The following is a 20,686-nucleotide window of genomic DNA, read 5'->3' on the forward strand; positions in this document are numbered from 1 at the left end:
GTATTCAACAATTCCCATTTCTACTGAAGGCTACAAAATAATTGAAAGTTCAATCCTTATCTCTGTTTTGTAAAAAACGATAAGAGAGGAAAGAGCAGAGGGAAATACTTATAATAGAAGTATACCGTGTTTTCCGTTGCATTTTCATATGACGACTCTTGATACGCTCTTTATAGAAAAAGAAAACAAAAACGAAGAAAAGAAAGAAGTGAAAAAGAAAGAAAGAAAGAAAGAAAGAAAGAAAGAACGTCAAACAAGGATAATCAAAGGCTACTTTTTCACTAATCATAAACTGAAACTTAAATAATGATGAATACGCCATGGATTGGCGTCCATCTCATGATCTACCTCTGTATAACTTATTGCTGGAAATTATATTTATGAAACAAGCAATAGCGTAACTTCTACAGCCAGTATATAAAGTCGTTTAATAGCCCATTTCTGAGTTGCTACATGCCTCAGTTTCAAAGCGAGTCCTGGTGCTCAACTCTTCAAATGGAAACGAGTTGCGTATTCTTATGCAAATCAAACTCATTTCCCTTACAATAGTTGAGCACCAAGACTCGCTTCGAAACCGAGACAAACAGCAACTCGGAAATGGCCCATTACAACCAACACATCCCCCATAAGTCTAAACGGATGAACTTCCGATTCTCTTTACAGAGATCAATATACCTTTAGCAAACAGCCCATGAAAAGGTGTCATGTGATGTTAAACGGGAAAAAAGGCCTATACTAGTGTATCTCGCAGATAGTAATGCTGCGGAACATTCTGTTTCTACTGATTCGTGTACACTTTTTTTTAAATAAAAATCTTGTTTTTCCGACCCAAGATGAATTTATATTCTTATTTTTCTGCCGATTTTTGGCTGAAAATATTCTTGTATTGCGCTTAAATGACATTTCCGTTTTGTATTAGGCAATTACAAGTGTTCGGTGTCTAGATGTGTATCGCGTTACATTGTGAACGTGCTCCATCGCTTTTCATTGCAGTCAGAGAGGTCAAGATGTCACGTCAGACCACAATTGGCCGTTTTATCGGCTTTAAAAATGAATTTCTCACAGAAGCACGTGATACAAACCAAAGTACCCAATTATGTTTCAATTACGTTTAAAGAAAGAAATAATTTTATACGGTTAAGTTAAAAGCGTATAATTGTATTGTATTTACAGATTTTCAACACGCACAATTATATCGTTTCAGCCTCGGGTTTATTCTTAAAATTCGCAAATTTCAGTCTCGATATTCTTACAACAGAAACAGTGTAGCATTGGTAAGCAAAGCAACGGTACAAAGAAGTGAGTAAGGCACAAGGTATTTTTCCTTGTGGTAGTCGAACTGTGACCTAAGGCGATGTTCGGAAATTTGATTCTTGAATTCATCACTTTTTTCCCAAAATGCATCATAATTAGCAAGCATGCACTGCACCATTCATCGGCTTTTACCAGAATGCATTGCATTTGAGAAGAACGCCGCCAAACACTCTGGAGATTGCTTAAGCACGAGGTCCCGTACATATTCCATGAAACAACACATCATATTTACGGGACCTTGTGGTTAAGCAATCTCTAGAGTGTTTCGCAGTGTTCTGCCCAAGTACAATGCATTCTTCTAAAAGGTGGTGAATGGCGCAGTGCATTCTGGCTAATTATGACGGGTTCTGGGAAAAAGAGAATTCGTCCTACCTTCGCATGAATCCAGAATATGTTGCTGCTTGCTCGCAGCAACCAGCCTTTGTAGTCTTCAAATAATGAAAAATTATTGACAAAAGAAACAATACATGTACGGTTGAAATTGAGTCATTTGCCATTGGGAGTGAGAGAAGCAAATATAAGACACTAAAGGCAAATAGCTCTTGATTACCTTTTCTGTCTTCCAGTGCCTACAAAACAAATGGTAGAGAGAACATGTCAATAAATTACTGGGTAACTGGCGGTGGTATGGTCGTATTCGATTGACCCTTCAGGAGCAAGAGTACTCTATATTGAATGACCTAAAAGTTATTTACTTCTAAGGAAAGTGATCCGAACTTGCCTGTTAATAACTGTAAGCACAAATACTCTGGACAAACTTTGTCCCGTCTGTATTCGAAGCTTTCGTGAAACCAGATAATTATTAAGAATAAATTTGCCATATGCATTTTTGATCATTTTGGAAGACATCCAGTCAAACGCACCCTTACCCTCCAAGAGAACTCACACCTAAAACTCTCTAAACTCAACTACTTTACAAGTAATCCGAAAACTTCCATACAGTAAACGTTGCCTTGAGAGTACATGTACATGAGTTAATGTAAACAAATATTTGGAAAAAATAATCCATGGCTGTGAAATTGGCCTTCTTCCAAGATCAAGCCTTTGACTCTCGGGATTGATCGGTACGTTCAATTTCAAAGGAATGTCAGTCAGTCAGGTATTGAGAATAAAAAATATCACCTTTAGAAGTGTGATATTGATATAACACCAGATTCTCATGATTACCAAGCAAAAAAATTTATGGTGTTGTTTACGAAAATGAATTAGGGTTTCGATCGTGGGAATGAAAGAGTTAACACCTCCTATCAAAAAGTTAGGAGCGGTTTTCAATTGAGTGTCGAAAGTAATTAGATAATTACTTTGGTTTATGATTACTGCACTCAGTGATTGGTTCAACCAATCAGAAGTGAAACCAAAACCAATCGTGGCTCGCGCGTGCACATTTTCCTGCGCTTTGTTTCGGCTGCGTGTAATTTCTTCGAGTTCTGATTGGTTTGCCGGATTTTCTCAGTCCTTTTTGATTGGCCAAAGTAATTACTTTGGTTTTGGTTTTACGACACTCAGTTGAAACTCGCTCTATTGGCTCATGTTCTTGGAAACGACATTTGACCATTTTAGATTGTACGTTTTGTTTTCCCATTGCAGGTCACGTGATGTCGTCAAGGGAATTTTCCTTTTGTTTTTTCATAAGTTATGCATACATTTGCACGAACGAAAGAAACTGTTTCCTAGAGTAATCGATCACTTGGTCTGAAATGGGAAAACAAAACGTACAAGCTAAAAAGGTCTATCGTCACTCTAGTCGATCTTTCATTGTTTTCCCTGCCTCTTGGCAACAAAACATTAATTTCCTTCACTCTCCTAAATCTCTACGTCTGGAACAGCCTTTCTTGCTATTGAGAAAGATGACAAGTTCACTAAACAGGATCCCAAAGACACACAGGAAAGTGGAACAACAATACCAATAGCAGGGCGGCAAATCCCAAGTTTGCTCGGTTAAAAGAACGCTGAACCTTGGGTTCACGTTTGCTCGATTCAAAGAACACTGAACCTCGGGTTCAAACCCAGACTGTGCTAACATTCAACGTCGTAAAACCTTGCAGGGAGATCTGCATGTCCTTCCTTTTTTACCGGAGGAAGTAAAGTGCAGGTTGCAGGATAGGGTTGCAGGTCATAGTTTTACCATAACTGAAGCCACCTAAACCTTTGATGCTAACCTTAGGCTTAAACATTCTCTAAAGCATAGTGCTTAGGCCTAATGTTAGCATTAGTGAGTTGCTTCAGCTAAGGTGGAACAATGGCCTGCAACTTGCAGTTTACACCCTCCACTTTTTTACTCTTTTCAAATAGGAACAATAAACCTGTGTTGTCCTTCTTTAATAAGTCCCATCTCACAACCTTTGATCTTAAACTCTGTAACACCCTTAAGACCTCACAAACAGATAGGAATGAGAAGCTGGTGCCCTGAACGCTCAGTTTTACTTCAAAAATTGGCAGTACTGAGTTTCTATGGTGACCCAGTGCCCACTTACGCAAAGGCAGTAAACACAAACACCAAAAAAAATTTACATTTGCGATAATAAAAAAAGATAGTTACCTCTTCTATGGAGCCAAATAATATAAGCAGTAAGACCAATATTAATTGCAGCGAGTATGACAGTCACAATGACAAAAACAGTGCAGCTACATGTACATTTCTCAGCTGAAAATTGAAATAAATCACAAACAAGTTACTCGATGCCCATCCAATTTGCACAAGTACTGTGAATAAAGTTAAAATATTAGAATGAACTGTTTTGTAAATCAATGACTTGAAAGAGCTAAAAGCTTACTAAAAAGCCCAATCTTGTAATATTCCAACACTGACCTATGCTGCCAGGCCTCGATTTTAACCAACATGAGGACGAACAAAACCAGTGCAAAGGGCAGTGGATAGGGAGATTCTATTCATAAATCCGAGGTAAAAGATACCACACTACCAGCCATATTGCATCTACAAGTATTAAGTGGAAATGGGTTGGACATTTTGCCCGGTCTACAGACAACAAATAGCCACTGACGTGCACCTTGGAAGGGTGAAAGGAGTGTTGGCAGACCAGCCAGACACTCGCATGATTCAATTCAATTCAGTTCAATTCGATTTTTATTCACACTTTTTAATAGTTATTAGCAGAGAAAACATACAAGAGGATTAACCCACTGACCCCTGAGAGTGACAATTAATGGATTCTACTCTGTCTAACGCCAGAGGTGTGAATGGGTTAAGAGAGAACGGAGATACATGTGCACATAGATAAAAAAAATAAAAAAATCTTGTTTACAATGGCCAAAGGAGTACTATTAATTAATAGCTTTCGAGTTTGCCACTGTCATGTTAATTTTAAATAAGAAGACCAAGATATTTAAACTTTCATAGTGCCTGGAGGTTCGACCTGGACAACATTAGCAAAAGACCCTGCAGACTGGACTATAAACAGGCCGCAGAGGGCCATATCCAACCTTAACTTATTAAGAAGCTTTTGGTTCAATTGGAGACTAAAACATTGCCTGCTGAAATGTCTGATCTTATTTTAATAATCTGATTTTGCAACCAGCGAGAGATTTTGATCAAGAGTAAGTTTTCACACCAATTTAGAAATTTAAACGTTCTTTAGACAGTCATTTGAAAGCCAATTCTTACAATTGACTTAAAGTGCCCCTGTGATAAAAAACCACTTCCTTTTTTCCTTCAGATTTTGAAAGTGTGTTTGCTTAACACCTGACTGGCAAAATTTTGAGCTTTGATTTTTATCCATAGGCCGTTTACTTTGAATGTAAGTTTTGGATTTCACGGTCCGCCATTACTCACGTTCAAAACTGACCGATTGGACCTCAGACGGTTGGATCCAGGGAAAAGTGACGTCAGAGGCTCACTAGCCTTATATATGCAAAGCGTGGGTTTAAAAGTCTGAAAGCCCAAAACCCCCGTGCTGCATATTAATTCTGCGGCGTACACACGTATTGCATTCTTAAACTAGTGAGCCTTTGACGTCATTTTCTCCTCGATCCATCTCTCTCAAGAACATAATGTTAGTATGGCGGACCATTAAATAGGAAAATTACAGTTAAAATAAAGAGGTGTCTTTTTGAAATCAAGGCTTAAAACGTGGGTCACTTAGTGTTTTGTTAACATAGTTTTGAAATCCAAAGAAAAATATGAATTGATTTTTTGGTCACAGGGGCAGTTTAAAGCTTTTCTATGATCTGGTAAACAAGGGATGACTAGTTATGGTTCCGTGGACATGCCTCTGAGAAACTGGAAGTCGTATTCAATTTTGGACTTGTAATCAAATGTGAACGTCGCTGATGAAGACGGGTCATTGAGAAAAACTTGTCATGAAAGCAAAGACATTCTTGTTCCCTGACCCTGAAATTAGCTTCTTGTTTCGTGAATGTTTGTCTCGCTGGTACTGGCATATTTTGCTGATATATATGCTCTGTTCCATAATTGTTTTCCCGTTGCTAAGGAAAAGTAAGGGCACGCATATAGTAAAAAGAATCTGCTCTTGCAAAGTGACTTGACTTTGCGCTCTTCTGTCGGTTTCTTTGAAACTTGATGAAAAAGGATCATCGATATGAGTGATCTCTTTGCCTGATTTGGACTGTTTTTGGTGGTAATGAACTTGCAAATTGTTGTATGCACACTCAGGTTGTCAAAACATTACTCGTTGTCTGGTCAGGGTATCAATTCGATGGAATAAAAAATTGATAAGAATCAATCAATTATATAAACATTATATCAATTAATCGATTAAATCTAACTTGTTCTTCGGCCATCAAAGCTTAATTAATTAGAAATAAAACATAGGTCACGGTGATAAACATTGGAAGCAATGCATTTTTATAAACTTGACGTGCCGTATGCTACAACATAACATTTGCAAATTAAAATAATTGGTTATGATTTTGAAATATTATTCATATACAAATTTCTGTAGGTCTGGGACCGAGATTAAGAAAAACGATCTTAGAAAAAAACTAAACATAGCACTTACTGAATATGAATAAAGTAATAGCTTATCGCTACTGAGTTTGGCATGGAATTAAGTTCATTAATCAACAAATGTTTCTTTCTTTTACATCATAAGGTTTAAAGGGGTAAAGTTTGATGTAAGTATTTTGTCAGCCATACCAAGTGCTGCATGATATTCAGGTGGTGGTCAAATGGTACAGTGTTCATATGTTATGTTGTTACACTGCACACTGTCCTTCCAATGAACTACGTAAACTGTAACATGAATCAAGGCATCTTGGAGCTACATGTTCATGTACATGTAGGCAGCTGCAAGTCTAATTTGTATTTCCTAAGAGGTGACAACGGTCTGTATAAGAAGCATGAGTGACCCTCACACGAAAACGTTCCTTGCGGTTTGTCGCTCGAAGCTTGCAGCCGTTCATAACCAGGTAAAAGCCACGCGCAAGGCATTTGAAGTCCGTAGTTACTAAAACCCGGAACGACCCACAATGATCCCCAACAATCCACAACAACCCACAACGATCCACAATGGTCCACAACAAAAGAAACCACCTAAGGAGACCAATACCAAGTATTTCATGGCTTAACCCTCGTTCCTAGGGCCTCTGCACAGGCCAGCTGGAAAGCGGGGAAGGACTGTGGACTGGAACCCATTCTGTTAATTACGTTAAGTAATGCACCAATCACAGCGGAGCATCCAGCTTAAACGGTAACACGCAACCAGTCAACCTTATCGCCTGATGAAGACTATCAGTATGCAGTCGAGACGTTGCGATCTACATCACAAGTGACCACATCGTGAGACAAACGAGAATACTTTATTATTAAGATGTTTATCATATGGAAAACAAGAACAATTTATTCGTTTAATGTAACTGGTTTGTACTAACTGACATTTTGCTTGCGAACGGCCATGAGTGGCGATGAGCTGAACTTAATTCTGCCAATTGAAAGTTTGCTCGTCCTCTTTTCCTTTTTTTCTCGTCATGCTTTTTGGCACTTCCATAAACAAAGATTGGTAGAAGAAAAGACTCAATATTTTTGCATTTTAGTTTAAAACTTTTTCACCGCAAAACATACCGGTCTAGATGCCGGTCTAGATCCGCCGTCAATATCGTTTTCAGAAAAAGCGTACTATGTTACTACCAAAACAGGTGAAGTTCATTGACTTCGACTCTGAATATTAAGACACAAGTGTCTCTTGCGGCTTACATCAATACCTATCAATACCAACAACTGGAAAATGATAGCCTAATATCTCTAAATGTATTTCATTATTTCGTTGTTGGTCGTTGTAGAATCGTTGCGGATCGTTGTGGAATCATTGTGGGTCGTTCCGGGTTTTAGTGTCTATGATTTGAAGTCGTGTGAACCGCTCAAGTTCCCGTTCAGAAAAAATTGCCAACCGTGCGCACGGATCGAGCTTTCCGTTCAAAAGAAAATGACCACCGGTGCCCACGGGTCGAGCTTTCCATTCAAAAAACACACAGCCACCTGTGCGCACGACTAGAACTACCTGTTCAAATGACGCTCGAATACACGGCTCGAGCCATCTGAACTCAACCTTGTTCCCAGGGTCTATCTCTCTCTGGGAACGAGGTTGATCTGTACTAATGACTATCGACGGTTTAACTGATTATGAAGTAGCGTTAAACACACGATCGGCGCAAACAACGATCTGTCTGAAAACAAGAATAGAGGCAAATAAGAATTTGCAAATTTTTTTGTCTGGAAAAAAAGTCTGAACTAAGCTATGCAAGAAAATTTGAAGGTTCGTCTCGTTCTATACTCTGTTCATTGATAAGAACACGAGCCAGGGAATGAAAACAATTCGGTGGGTGAAAAAAGTCTGCAAAGTGCGCCGTGTACAAACTCTGCGAAAAGCCATGGTCACTTCCTCTGATTTTATGTTATCTTGATAGTCAAACATTTCGATAATTGATATATTTTTTAATATTGCTTGGCTGGAAATGAAGTTCTATGATCTTCTATCTTCCACTTTTTCAACTTTTCTATATTTAAAGCGTGACACTTACAATGTCCATTGTGCAAATTTTAAGTCCTTCCTAAAATGTCTGCAGCCGGAATTGGAAAGCACTTTCGAAAAGGCGATATCTTGGAACACCCTATTCAAATCGCCAGTATCTTGTTTGGAATTCACAACGCATTTTAGAACCCATCGTGTTTTGTTCATACAAACCCGCGACACACAAATTCACTGAGGTCACATGTTTTGAAACTGTGGATATGAAACAACTTTGAAATCATCAACCAGGGGGTGTTGGCTTGGCTAAGTCTAGACCACCCCGCAAGGTCTTAGGTTAGCCAAGTCTGGACAGCCAAACGTGTTCTTCAATTAGAAGGCACCGTCCTTAAGCTCAATAGTGATTGTGCCCCTTCCCTCAGAAATTTGAAACAGCTTTCAAAGAATGATGGAATACTATATTCTCAGATTCACTGAGAAATGACGACAGTGGAAACTTACTATCTGGTTTTGGAGTGGTTTTAAGTGGTGGTGTGGTTGTAGGTACAGGGACAGGCGGAATTCCAATGATAGATGATGCATTGACCATTAATTCTCCAAGCATCCCACCCACGATAGCGTTTTGAATTGTAGAAATAATAACATCTTCTGCAGCCTGAGTGTTGAACTTTAAGACCACATCAAAGATCAGGCTTCCACACCTGCAACAGAAAAATAAAAAACTGGACAATGACTTGTGTACACTTTAAATTATGTTGTAAGATATAACTCAGGAGATGCCTTTAATATACAGGCGTTATTCAATAAAAACTGTTACACAGGTAAGAAACAACAACACAGCAGCCGTATAACAGATCTGACCGCAAGTAAAAAAAACAAAGCAACGAATCATATGACATCTTTAAGTGCATATGACACAATTTTTTTATTAGCTTGTTCAACAGAGCTTTCAAAATGAAGAAGATAGCTCTGTTCAGGTTGCAGAGTTATTAAGATTTTGATTTATGCAAATTAGAGGACTTCTGACGTCACATTAATAGTGGACAAAAAATGATGTAAACTCACGAAAAATTGAGTATCTCTGAAGATGTTCTCAGCATAGAACTGAAACTTTTTACAGTTGTTTTACTCATCATGAAGTTCCATGATATGGCCCACTGTGACGTTTCCATAGCCACACAATGGGCTGCAGGCCCTCTCCATCCAAAGGGTAAAATTAGAGTTTCCCTCCCCAATAAGTGTTATTTTTTCTTGATGTTCATTCAATGGTTGTGAGCGAATATGGACATTACACAGCTCAAGCACAAGGAACAAAGAAGCCATGTTTCATTTCGAGAAGGTAGAGGTCTGGTAACGAGTATGTTGCTACACTGTATGTTGACATCATAATCACTATCACAATGTGTCGTTCTGGCAGCACATCAACCCTGAAAAAATCCCAACCTTGCAGACTTGGTATTTGCAAAGATATTCCATATTTTGCGATTTTAAAACATTTTGTGTCTACTATGTGACATCTGGCGGGTCTAATTTGCAGGTCGCAGGTCGCGGGTTGCAGGCCATTGTCTCGCTAATACAGAAGGGAGCCTAAACAGTCATAAAAGCTAACCTTAGGCCTAAAAACTTTTGTTTAGGCCTAATTAGGTCTAAGGTTAGCTTTTAAGAATGTTTAGGATACTTTCTGTATTGGTGAAACAATGACCTGCAACCCACGACCTGCGACCTGCAAATTAAACCTGCCGTGTGACATCAGCTCTTTTGAACAGGCTGATAACAAATTTTGTTCATATGCACTTTAAATTCTCAAAAGAGTCCTGCTATAATATTTTCAATTCACTGCTTAAATAACAGAAAAAAGGTTATTATTATTATTATTATTATTATTATTATTATTATTGTTATTATTATTATTGTCCTCCCTCACCTTATATCAGCTATCAGTTCTGCACCAATGTAACTTTGAGTATTAGCAAAGACCTTGACCAACTAGCATCATAACAATAAATAAAAATAAAATAACCATTAGCATCAGCAAGCCACAGACAGAACTTGTCAAGTGATTACAACATATGAATTACCGTTAACACTTAAACTAGTGACCAGATATCCATATTTTAAACCATCAGGGGCAAGTCAAGATCTCAACTATCAATCTGCAACTTGACTGTCTGCCAGTAGAATACAAGATGTAAATTTGGATTCACCACAAAGGCTCGTTCTACACATTATAGGCGAATCTAAGTTGCTTACATAATGTTTTTTTTTGGCCTCATTAGCATAAGCCCATCGTTTTCTAATCAGACAGCCAAAAAATCATTCCTGAATATTGAAAGTCCATTCCACAATGTACTATCTCTGACAAACTGAACTATTTTTGAAACTTTGAGCACAACTTACCATTACAAGTAATACCCAAGTAATGGCGCTTTGCAAATTCGAAATTTTGCAGAGAATGTATATTAATGTAATATAATGAAAGAACAAAACCAGAACTAACCAATGAATGACTTTGAAGGACATGGCATGATTTCATTGGACTTCTAAACAAATTCCGAGTTTTAACCAAACTGAATTTAGCCTACTGCAGGCAACTACATGTAAACCCACAAAAAGTCCAAACATTAATTTTGCTGGGTACTTCCACCAATGAGGTAATGAAAGTATCAAGTTAGAATTGCAGCTTTTAATCTTCACTTCAGGCACCAGCTGTTCAAAAAATGGATAGTGCTATCCACTAGCCAAATCATTATCCAGTGGATAATGGACAGTTATTTACCCAGTGGAGTATAAGTCTCATAAGTCCACTTTTTGAACTGGGGCCAAGAGCATAGCTGAGGGGACACTGAAGTAAATTGTTTTTATTTCTATACATGAGTGATGTTGAATTTGGTAAAGAAAGCAAGGGGGCACCTCATGACACTGGTCTAAATCGGCGTCTATAGAAATTACAAGTGTTTGTGGACACCAATCTCTATAATTAAGGGCGGGGCAACTGTGCGCCCTGTGAATAGAATGGCTTTAGAAGATCATTTCCTTGACCTGACTTTTGTTACAGCTATTATGTGTAAATGCCCGGCCCGACCACCTCCTAAATGTTAATTTAACTTGTTCATTTTTAAAAACATTTGAAAACTTATGTGCTCACTACAAAGAAATGCTATAAACAATGCTATTGCCTCATTCTGAAGTGATCCCCACACCGAATCCTTTATATCACATTCTCCACTTGTGCTGAAGCTGATGAAAATATTTGTCCCTCCAATAACTGTCACAAAAACAAATAAAAGTCTAGTCCTCCTTTAGAATAAACAGGTAAATTTAATATTGAACAAGGATGCATTGCATATCAACTGGTAGAGTAGTGATTAACTGCAAGGAGATTGAGCCAAGGAGACTACATTATGGTCATATCTAGCAATCCCATTGCACCTGCTTGTACAGGTGTACAATGTACATGCAGGTGTAGTCGTGTTCCACCTCATTTCCACGTTACTATGGATTGCCAGAAGTTGAAAATCCACTTACTACATGTTTGTAACTTACTAAGAAGTGTGGTTTCTGAATGATTTCCCACATAATTGCTTGCTGTACAGGTGTAGTTAGCACGTGAAGTCTGCACTTTTGAAATATTAAGGAACTGTTTGTCACAGCCAATACTGGGAAGATCACAAGGGGTCCAATGAATCCAGGGTGTTGGATTTCCTTCCACTTCGCAGTTAAGTAATGCTGTCTGCTCTCGGCCAACAAATAATTTACTTTCAATGGTAATTACAGGAGGAACTGTCAAGAAAAGAAGCAAAAAGTGCACACTGTAATGATAAACTTAAAACTCTGCTTCTTTTGAAACCAAGATACGTGTACGGGATAATCATAATCATAATAACTATTAATTTCAATATGTCTTGAAGTTCATATTTAATTGACTTTACCAACATATGAACCTCACATTGGCCAGATCTTAGGGTAATTTCTACAATAATTATGCATCTCAAAGACTGTCACTCACACAGAACATTTATGAAGACATCCTTTGTCAAAGAACGTCCAACACCATTACCAGCGGTACATCTGTAGTAACCTCCATACTGTGTACTGCTGATGTTAAAAGGCATAATGACTCTAGTGCTATCAGAGAGTCTTGTCCAGGTTATTGTTGGTTTCGGTCTTCCATCCGCCGAACAGTTCAAAGACAATTCATCATATAATGATAGTACTTGGACACTTGAAGTTACAATGTTGCTGGGAGGATCTACAAAATGAAATTAGCGGAAAAAATGGAATGCTCTCATGGGATTCATTGAAGACAAGTATGCAGCACAACTGATGTCTTTAAAAACATAAAAGAGTTCTAAAGGCTACATTTGTACATAATTATATTCTAGATGCTCTTCCTCAAACAGTGTTCTCCCTAAGCTCCAGCAACTGGCAAAAATTGCCGTCTTGTGGCTTCGGAAGTGGCGGCTACTCACAGAGAACATTATTTTTTTTAACAGGGCCGATAATATTATTTTGTTTCTCAAACACATTTGTTCGATAAAAATAGTTGTTGACAGCCAGAAGATAAAAAATAAGATAATAACATACTAAAATCTTTGCGGCCATTTGTTTTGCACAATAATATTTCTGCCTGGTTTTTTGAAGCGGCATGTGATACATAGCTAGAAAATGATTGTGTTTCTTTTCCTGGGAGCAGGAATATTCTTGCAGCTACACGTGGGCACCGATCCATGGCCACAGTGTGAAAAACATGATCAGCGAGAAGCGAACATTAAATCAACAAACGCTGTTTGCTGCTTGGAACAAAAGCACCAAAGAGGGCACAGAAAAAGGTATCTGAACAATGCATAAATAGAAATATTGCTGCACAGTGCGTTTTTCAAGTTGTAGTTCAACTGCTTCAAAGATCTGTGAAATACGTCATTTGTAAAAGCTATCCAAAATGTGGCTTTGCTTATGCTTAAAACAATGTATTTAATTGCAGAGTTTAGTAGTATCAGTAATGTAAATTTTTATTTCACAGAGGGAACAAAGAAAAATTACGACTTTCATACGTGTATACTAAGTGTAAAACATACAATGTAAAGCCTATCATGTGGGTAAATAAAGGTGCCATCCTCATGGCCAAAGTGCTTTCCCTGAAACTGAAATTCACATTTCAGCACCCCCAAACATTTAATTTTTCAAGGGGGAGGCCCCCCTTGGACCCCCCAATGGATGGAAGGTAACCCCCCTCCCATAGGCAGGCCTTCTGATATTACGCGATGGTGCGATTTCGCACAATCGACCTCAAATCGCATCGGATCGCACAATTCACGAAAAATCGCATAATTCACAAAAGGACGCACAAAATTCATAAACTGAAACATAAATCAAGACGTTTCTTAGAAATTCCTGCATAAATACGCCATTTTTAAGATGATTTATCTTGGAAAAAGGCTAAAAAACCTTTGTCACCTTCGATTTCGTAAACATTCGAAGTTCAAGGCTTTATTTTTCATGTCGGGGACCTGGTACGAGTCTCGTTTTATTGGTGCAACACAAACACGCTCTTATATACACACCACTGAAATGACACAGTTGCCTTCTCTTATAGAAGAGATTTGTGAAAAATAAGCGAAGTTGTAAGTTTTTCGGCAAAATGTAGTTTCTTTCGTTGAAAACTGATAAAAACTTACTCAAGGATAAGTTTGTTGTGAAAACGCTCGCTTTTTCTTCGACGAAGAAACATTCCGCCCAATCTGACAGCTCACGATCGAGCAAGAAAGTACCTCACAGGTACGCTCCACGTGGACGATGGACTGATGTTTTTCTCGTCGTACAATATTAGGGCCTTTTATACGAGAAAAAATAAGCCGCTGCTTACTCTGGCCACAGTGTACAAAATACGCAAAAGGAACTATTTATACGAATATATATTCCCAGGTCAATATAAGCCGCGGCTTGAAAAAGACGTGAACGTAGATTTTGTACCATTTATACGGGGTGAACATTCGAGTCTTCTGTAAGCCGCGGCCAGAGAAAGCTGCGGCTTATTTTCTCTCGTATAAATGGGGGTATGGCCCTATTGTGATTGACCATCTTCGGAAGTTCGTGGTTGACGAGCACCTTGATCATTCATTTGGCATGTTAGCTGTGTCCTTTCAACTTTTAACGTGGTGCACTGGTAGTGCAGAGGACCTCATTTTTTCTATTTATCCCAACTAATGTCCATCGAGATACATAATTACTGTTCCTTTGTGTTCAAAATGTCTTTAGGGCAGCAAAAAAGTGTTTTTCTTAACCTGAAACCTTATAAAACAAGCTCAAAATTGCTGAGAAAAAAATCGCATAATTTACATTATTTATCGCATAATTGGCCTTTCTAATCGCACAATCTGCCCTGAAAAAATCGCATAATTTGCATTTTTTAATCGCACCCTGTCAGAAGGCCTGCATAGCTACCCAACAGGCCGCAGTGCCGCATGAAAGGTGCTCCGTGCCTTCAATCAAAACTACTGTACTGCTGCCCACTTGAATTATTTCTCCTTCTAGTACCATAAATTTTCTGGAGAACCCCATTTAATAATTATATTTGTCCTTACAATATTTCAAGGCGTTGACTTCTTTTATTGCACGGTTTCAAATTTGTTTTTTGTTGCATGACAATGAAAATGATCTACATGTAAACAATTGCACGCACTGCCCAATGCTGCTTATTATGACAATATTGTTCCTTTATTTGTTTTGCCATTCTATTCTTGCCTTGTTGCTTTCTATTTTTGTCATTCTAGTCGAACAAATCCTGAAAATGTTTCAGCTTTAACTTTTGTATTTTAATTAATGAAGTCACAGTGAGGAATTTAAGCTCTTAGTATGGGTAAATTTGGGCATCTCGCTCAATTTTCTTGTTCTTGCAAATCTTGAATCGGAGGGCTGTGAAGTAATTTTTTCCAATAAAAACATTTCTGAAAAATTAATTTTAAGACCGCTAAAATCACGTCTCTTTGTTTTCTGCCATAATCTCCATGCAAAAAATGATTGACATATCATGTCAATCACATGTGAAAGGATTGGTGTCAATGACAGTCTTCACACACAATCTGCTACCTTACCACGTGCCCAAACACTGATTGGCACAGTTTCAAGTCGGGGCCAGAGTTATTCAGCTGAACATGAACTGCATGTGAAATCTGCGAGCTTGATTTTCTAGGGGTTTATTTTGACGCCAAAATTGCAACTTCTCGGGCTTCCTGTCCCGATCAGTTTTAAGAAATTGCTTCCTGATTTCAAGACCAAGTTGCTCCTATGTTTTTTCTTTCAAGAAATGTTTGGCCTTATCGTAAAAATCATCTTCTATATATTTGTTGTGATTAAAAGCTTATTACCCTAATCACTATTTATTAGCTGAACGTTTAATCACTGTTAGCATGCAGTTATCTTTTATTACTGATTTCCCTAGTTTATTTTACACATAATTTCATAATTAATTACAGAAAAATATCTATGTTATAATGGGCGGCATTACAAAAAAAACTCAAACTGGTTTGAAAAAAATTCCAACCAGAAACTAAATTAAACCACAACATAATTTTGTAATTATCAAAGTAGGTAATGTAGTTTAAATACAGGCTGAGGCAGTAGAGAAATATGATACACTCACCACGAACTGTCAAATTCATCGCCAACTCAGCAAGGACATTGCCACCACTGTCTTTAACATACCGAATCTTGTATTGTCCTTCATCATCTATCTTCACATCATTAATATGCAAAGTAACTGAGTCTGCCTTATGATTTTTATCAATCTCAATATGTGGAGATAATGGCTCTTGGTACATGTAGGAAAAAGGAGGGTCAACGATAGAAAAGAATTGTTTTGAAGCAATCTGATCATACATCAGCGATGAAGAATTGAACTTGAACCACTGAATCAAGAAAAAATTCTGACTGTTGGCCTGTTCATCAGTGGTGAGATCGTAATTCCATGTAAGCACCACATTATTTCCCTCTATTGCTTCTGTTGGATTGGCAGGCTGTCCTGTCCATGTCAGTGAGTCTGCAACATGGATTTCTCCAGTAAGTAAATAATTATTATACATGTATGCATAAAATATAATTATTAAATAAATAATGAACACACACACTATGCCTCTCTCATTTTGACCAAAGGCATCAAAAATACAGTAATTAAGTCAAGGAGCAAAAAAAAAATTATAACTAGGTTAAAAAGACATAAGATTACTTGTAGTTTTTATAAGTGAGCAAAACATTACAAACATTACAAACTCGCAGTGCGCCCTATAATAGCCCACAAATACCACCACTAAAGAAAATTTATCTGAACACAAAAAAAATCATGGTCCAAAAGAAGTTGTTCCTGGCATAAAAGAAGAATCTCTAGATTGAAATGTAAATTGCTTAAGCTGGGTGGCCATTAGTATCAAACAAAGTTGGATTCAACACTCCAACTTTGCTCAAGATCCAACATTGGTCGACCGTTTTGCTGTCTGTGTGCAAAAGATGATTAGCCCAACATTTTTGTGTTCCTTAGAGTGTTGGGTAGAATAACTTGCTTTTAATCAAACTACGCCCAACAATTCTGCTTGACGTAACAATCACGACAATGTTGCAGTGTTTAAATTGCCACTCTTCCAAACAATGTTTGGGCTGCTAGCTTGAATCACAAATCGCTACCTTAATATTTTCAAGATGGTGGACGAGAACCAAGAGACTTGCGACTAAATCCAAGAATTGTTTCAAATATGGCACTAATGTTGCAACATCACATGAGTGACAGCTTCAACATTTTAATTTATAACAATAAAGTATTGTTTTGGTGAATTAAATATTAATATCAAAATATGATTTAAGAAGATCTACCATGTACATGTACACCTTGTCCTTTACTTTATTTAACCCATGTTATTAGCTTATGAAGCTTATTCAGCCGGATTGATTCCTTCATGCACTTCTTGTAAAAGGTGCCCTGGGGCTAAGCGCAGGAATCAATCTGTATGCTGGAAGAGATAACACTGCCGATCTCGCTGATGAGATCATATGCAAACATCACTGAAGCGTAGCCGTGGCTCCTCTCCCGCAATGGAGACTGGGGTCACCCAAGCCTGGAGGCAGAGCTGACAGTGGGAAAAATGTGAAAATTTGAATGTACATGTACATTCATTCACCTCTAAAACAGCTTGCTGTGCTTACATTTGAATTTCAAATGTGACTAAAATGCTACTGGTCTTGCCCAATCACATATATAAACTATGATTAAATTGTTATCCCTTGCATTTTTAGGTTTATCACGTAGAATCGCAGGAAAGACTTATACAACGCCATTTACATTAACATTTGGAAATATCTGCATTTGTTCCACAGATATTTAGTGAAATGAAGTGAAGTGATGCTATTAGTCTCTCCCCTCGGGGCTTTTCAGGACTAATTTACAATGCTTTATGGGGGACTTAAATTAGCCAGACTGCTTATATACACAGTTTACAATCAATTTTTTTAGGAAGTGAAAGATGCCCCCGTCCTGAGTACGTTATTTTAAGACCCTGAGTGTTGGTCTGGCCAGAGTCGAACTCACAACCTCCCGCATGACAGCCCGATGCTCAACCAACTGAGCCACTGGTGCATAAAATATGCAAATGAGATGATTGATGATGTCATTTACTCAACGCAATATACCCTCAAGTATATGAAGAGAGCTATCTCACTCAATTTGCAGCAGAGACCATTGAAACTCGGCTTGCTAATAGTTCCACAACAATCACACCCACGGCTATTCCAGTCCCCTCCAACCTGATTCCAACATTTTTGGTGATCTTAAGCACAATGCCACAAACTCAGCCTAACATATCTACTGCATATGCTTGCAGGATCACGTAGATGAGGCACCCTTGGCAAATATCAAAATAAAATGTCAGGAAGGTCTGGAACAAAGTATGTTGCCATGGTAACAAAACTGGTTTGCTCAGGTTGTGGAGCACATCGACTTGAATATCTCTGGAACAAAAAGAGATATCTGAAAATAGTAAACAGCATTCTTCTACTCATACAGACTACATGTTGATGTCTTAAAATGGCTTAGATAGGAAACGTGGGGGTTAACGGCTTCCACGATGGGGAGGCATTCCTTCTCGATTTGTGCATACTGCTGTTTGGTAGCAGTAAGATAAGATACTGTAAGATAAGATACGATTTATTAGTTTTTCCACAAATGGTTTTTAAAAAACTAATTTCAATAGAAAATACATTAAAATTAAGGATCTAAAAAATAAAAAAAACATATATATATAAATTTCTAATAAATATTAAAATGCATTGCATTGCTAATTAAAAACCTATTGATAAATTCCTTTAAATGTCTCTTAAATATTGGTAAACTATCACTTTCTGTTATTTCGCGTGGAGGAGAAATCCAGAAACTCGTTGCGTGGTATAAAAATGTGCCTTGCCCAGAAGCTGACTTATAAGTTGGGATATTCAGGTTATTCTTATATCTGGTATTGCGGTCAAATTGAACACAAGCACATGTCGTGAATAAGTAGGGGCTAACCCCTTAACACATTTAAAGGCTAAAACCGCAAGTATTTACTTTATAAGAAAACTGGTCAAAGGGAGCCACCTTAAATCTCTTAATACTGATGTTATATGATCAAATTTCCGCTTTCCAGTAATGATTCTACCAGCAAAATTCTGAACTTTCAGCAGCTTTGAGATATTTTTAGTGTTACACCACACCGGAGTAGTATAGCTTGCTAAACACTAAAGTATTTATAACCCGTTCTAATGTCCTGGCATCAAACAGATGCTTTACCCTATTAATCTGACATAAGCTACCTATGCACGAGGACACACTTTGGGAGACATGTTGATCATAGCTTAGAGTACTGTCCACCTGCAGGCCGAGGTCCTGAGCTGAAGGAGATGGAGTAACCTTCCTTCCAAGGAGGGTGCCATGAAAATCAGCGGGCAGCATCTGAAGCATCTGACATGTGCCCAACACCAGCAGCTTGGTTTTCTCTGGGTTTATAAGAAGGCTGTTGTAGCAGCACCAGCTTTCGATTTTTTCTAAGTCCTTGTTGATCTGTTGTACCATATTACACTAGCCTCAGCAACTGGGAACGAAAGGTATAACTTTGAATCATCAACATATGACTCTAGAGAACACACATCCAGTATAGAAGGAATGTTGTTGAGGTAGATAGTAAACAAGGCGGGTCCCAGGATTGAGCCCTGTGGGACTCAATGCGAGATAAACCCTGCAAGCTTGAGGTCTCAACTCCGATCCTGATGCATTGCAGCCATTCCGAAAGGTAGCTCTTGAACCAATCCAGAGATGCACAGGGAACACCAAATGCCTGTAATTTTGCAAGGAGGGTTGTATGATCTATGCTGTTGAATGCCTTCGACAAATCCAGAAGTACCACCAGTGTGACTTTCTTGGCATCCATAGCCTCCAGTGCTTTGTCCGTGATCATGACGTTAAGGGTTTCACACGATTGAAGCTTCTTATTACCACTTTGGTGTTGGCTGAGGCGCTTTTTGTTGGTCATATATGTCATTAATTGATTAAGGGCAACACGCTCACAAATCTTTGACGCCGCAGGAAGTAACGAGACCAGTTGGTTGTTGTTTGGTATCTCGTGATCTCCATCTTTTGGAAGTGGAATGACTTCAGATATTTTCCACGCTGTAGGAAAAACTGATGACAATAAGGATCGATTCACAATGTCCGTCAGCACAAGCAGAATGCTAGGGAGCGCATCTTTAATCACGGACATGGTTACTTTGTCAAACCCCGGGGCTTTGTTGGACAAAAATGACATGACGGCTCTACGAATCTCGTGACTTGAAACAGCGCAAAAATTAAACTTCTCTGCGTCCGGAATACACTGTCCACTAGTAACAATCAAGGCTTTAGATGCCTGTGATGCTTTGGCGCCAACAGACACAAAAAACGCATTAAACTCCTCTGCGACCTCCTTAACTTCCCTCATATATACTTGCTGCGTAGTTTCCTTTTGCGAGAAACAGTTCCTTATCAATTTCCAATGAGAACTAGTATTCCGACCTCCTTTAATCTCTTTATTTATGTATTCTTGTTCCGCCTTTCATAACCTGATCTTAACCACTTGTCTGGAGTCATGATACAGTCCCCAGTCCACAGGTAGCCCGGTGCAACAAGCGCACTTCAATAATCTATCTCTATCTAGCATCAACTCCTTGATTTCCACGTTGACAAATGGACTGTGGTGGTGCTTGACTTTCACTGATTCAACAGGAGCACGGCCATCTAACACCTCAAGAAATTGCTTCTTAAATTGATCAACCATATCACTCGCGTCATCGTCAAGGGCAACCTCATCCCATGGCACATGCTCGAGATCAGAGACAAAATGCTGGCTGTCATAGTTCTCGTAAGATCTAACTTTCACATAGCT

The 20,686-nt window shown here is 38.4% G+C and overlaps 1 protein-coding gene across 2 annotated transcripts in view; it reads right to left on the reverse strand.

Annotated features, from left to right (window-relative positions):
* Positions 1-20,686, reverse strand: part of LOC138030094 (fibroblast growth factor receptor 3-like) — a 32,038-nt gene that overhangs the window by 10,396 nt on the left and 956 nt on the right. The window contains exons 1-11 of one of the 2 annotated variants that reach the window (XM_068877953.1): positions 17,957-18,245; positions 15,895-16,290; positions 12,262-12,504; positions 11,799-12,035; positions 11,432-11,520; positions 10,180-10,241; positions 8,757-8,956; positions 3,854-3,958; positions 1,865-1,883; positions 126-168; positions 1-30 (exon numbers count right to left, since the gene is read on the reverse strand). The exon at positions 1-30 is cut by the window's left edge and continues 208 nt beyond it. In XM_068877953.1, the coding sequence (XP_068734054.1) occupies positions 1-30; positions 126-168; positions 1,865-1,883; positions 3,854-3,958; positions 8,757-8,956; positions 10,180-10,241; positions 11,432-11,520; positions 11,799-12,035; positions 12,262-12,504; positions 15,895-16,132 (1,266 nt within the window). In that variant the 5' untranslated portion in view covers positions 16,133-16,290; positions 17,957-18,245. Of the gene's footprint in view, positions 31-125; positions 169-1,864; positions 1,884-3,853; positions 3,959-8,756; positions 8,957-10,179; positions 10,242-11,431; positions 11,521-11,798; positions 12,036-12,261; positions 12,505-15,894; positions 16,291-17,956; positions 18,246-20,686 lie in introns of those variants that run through there. The other variant, XM_068877952.1, reaches the window with a different exon arrangement.

Source organism: Montipora capricornis, chromosome 13 (genome assembly GCF_036669925.1).
Source record: "Montipora capricornis isolate CH-2021 chromosome 13, ASM3666992v2, whole genome shotgun sequence".
Classification (NCBI taxonomy): Eukaryota; Metazoa; Cnidaria; class Anthozoa; order Scleractinia; family Acroporidae; genus Montipora; species Montipora capricornis.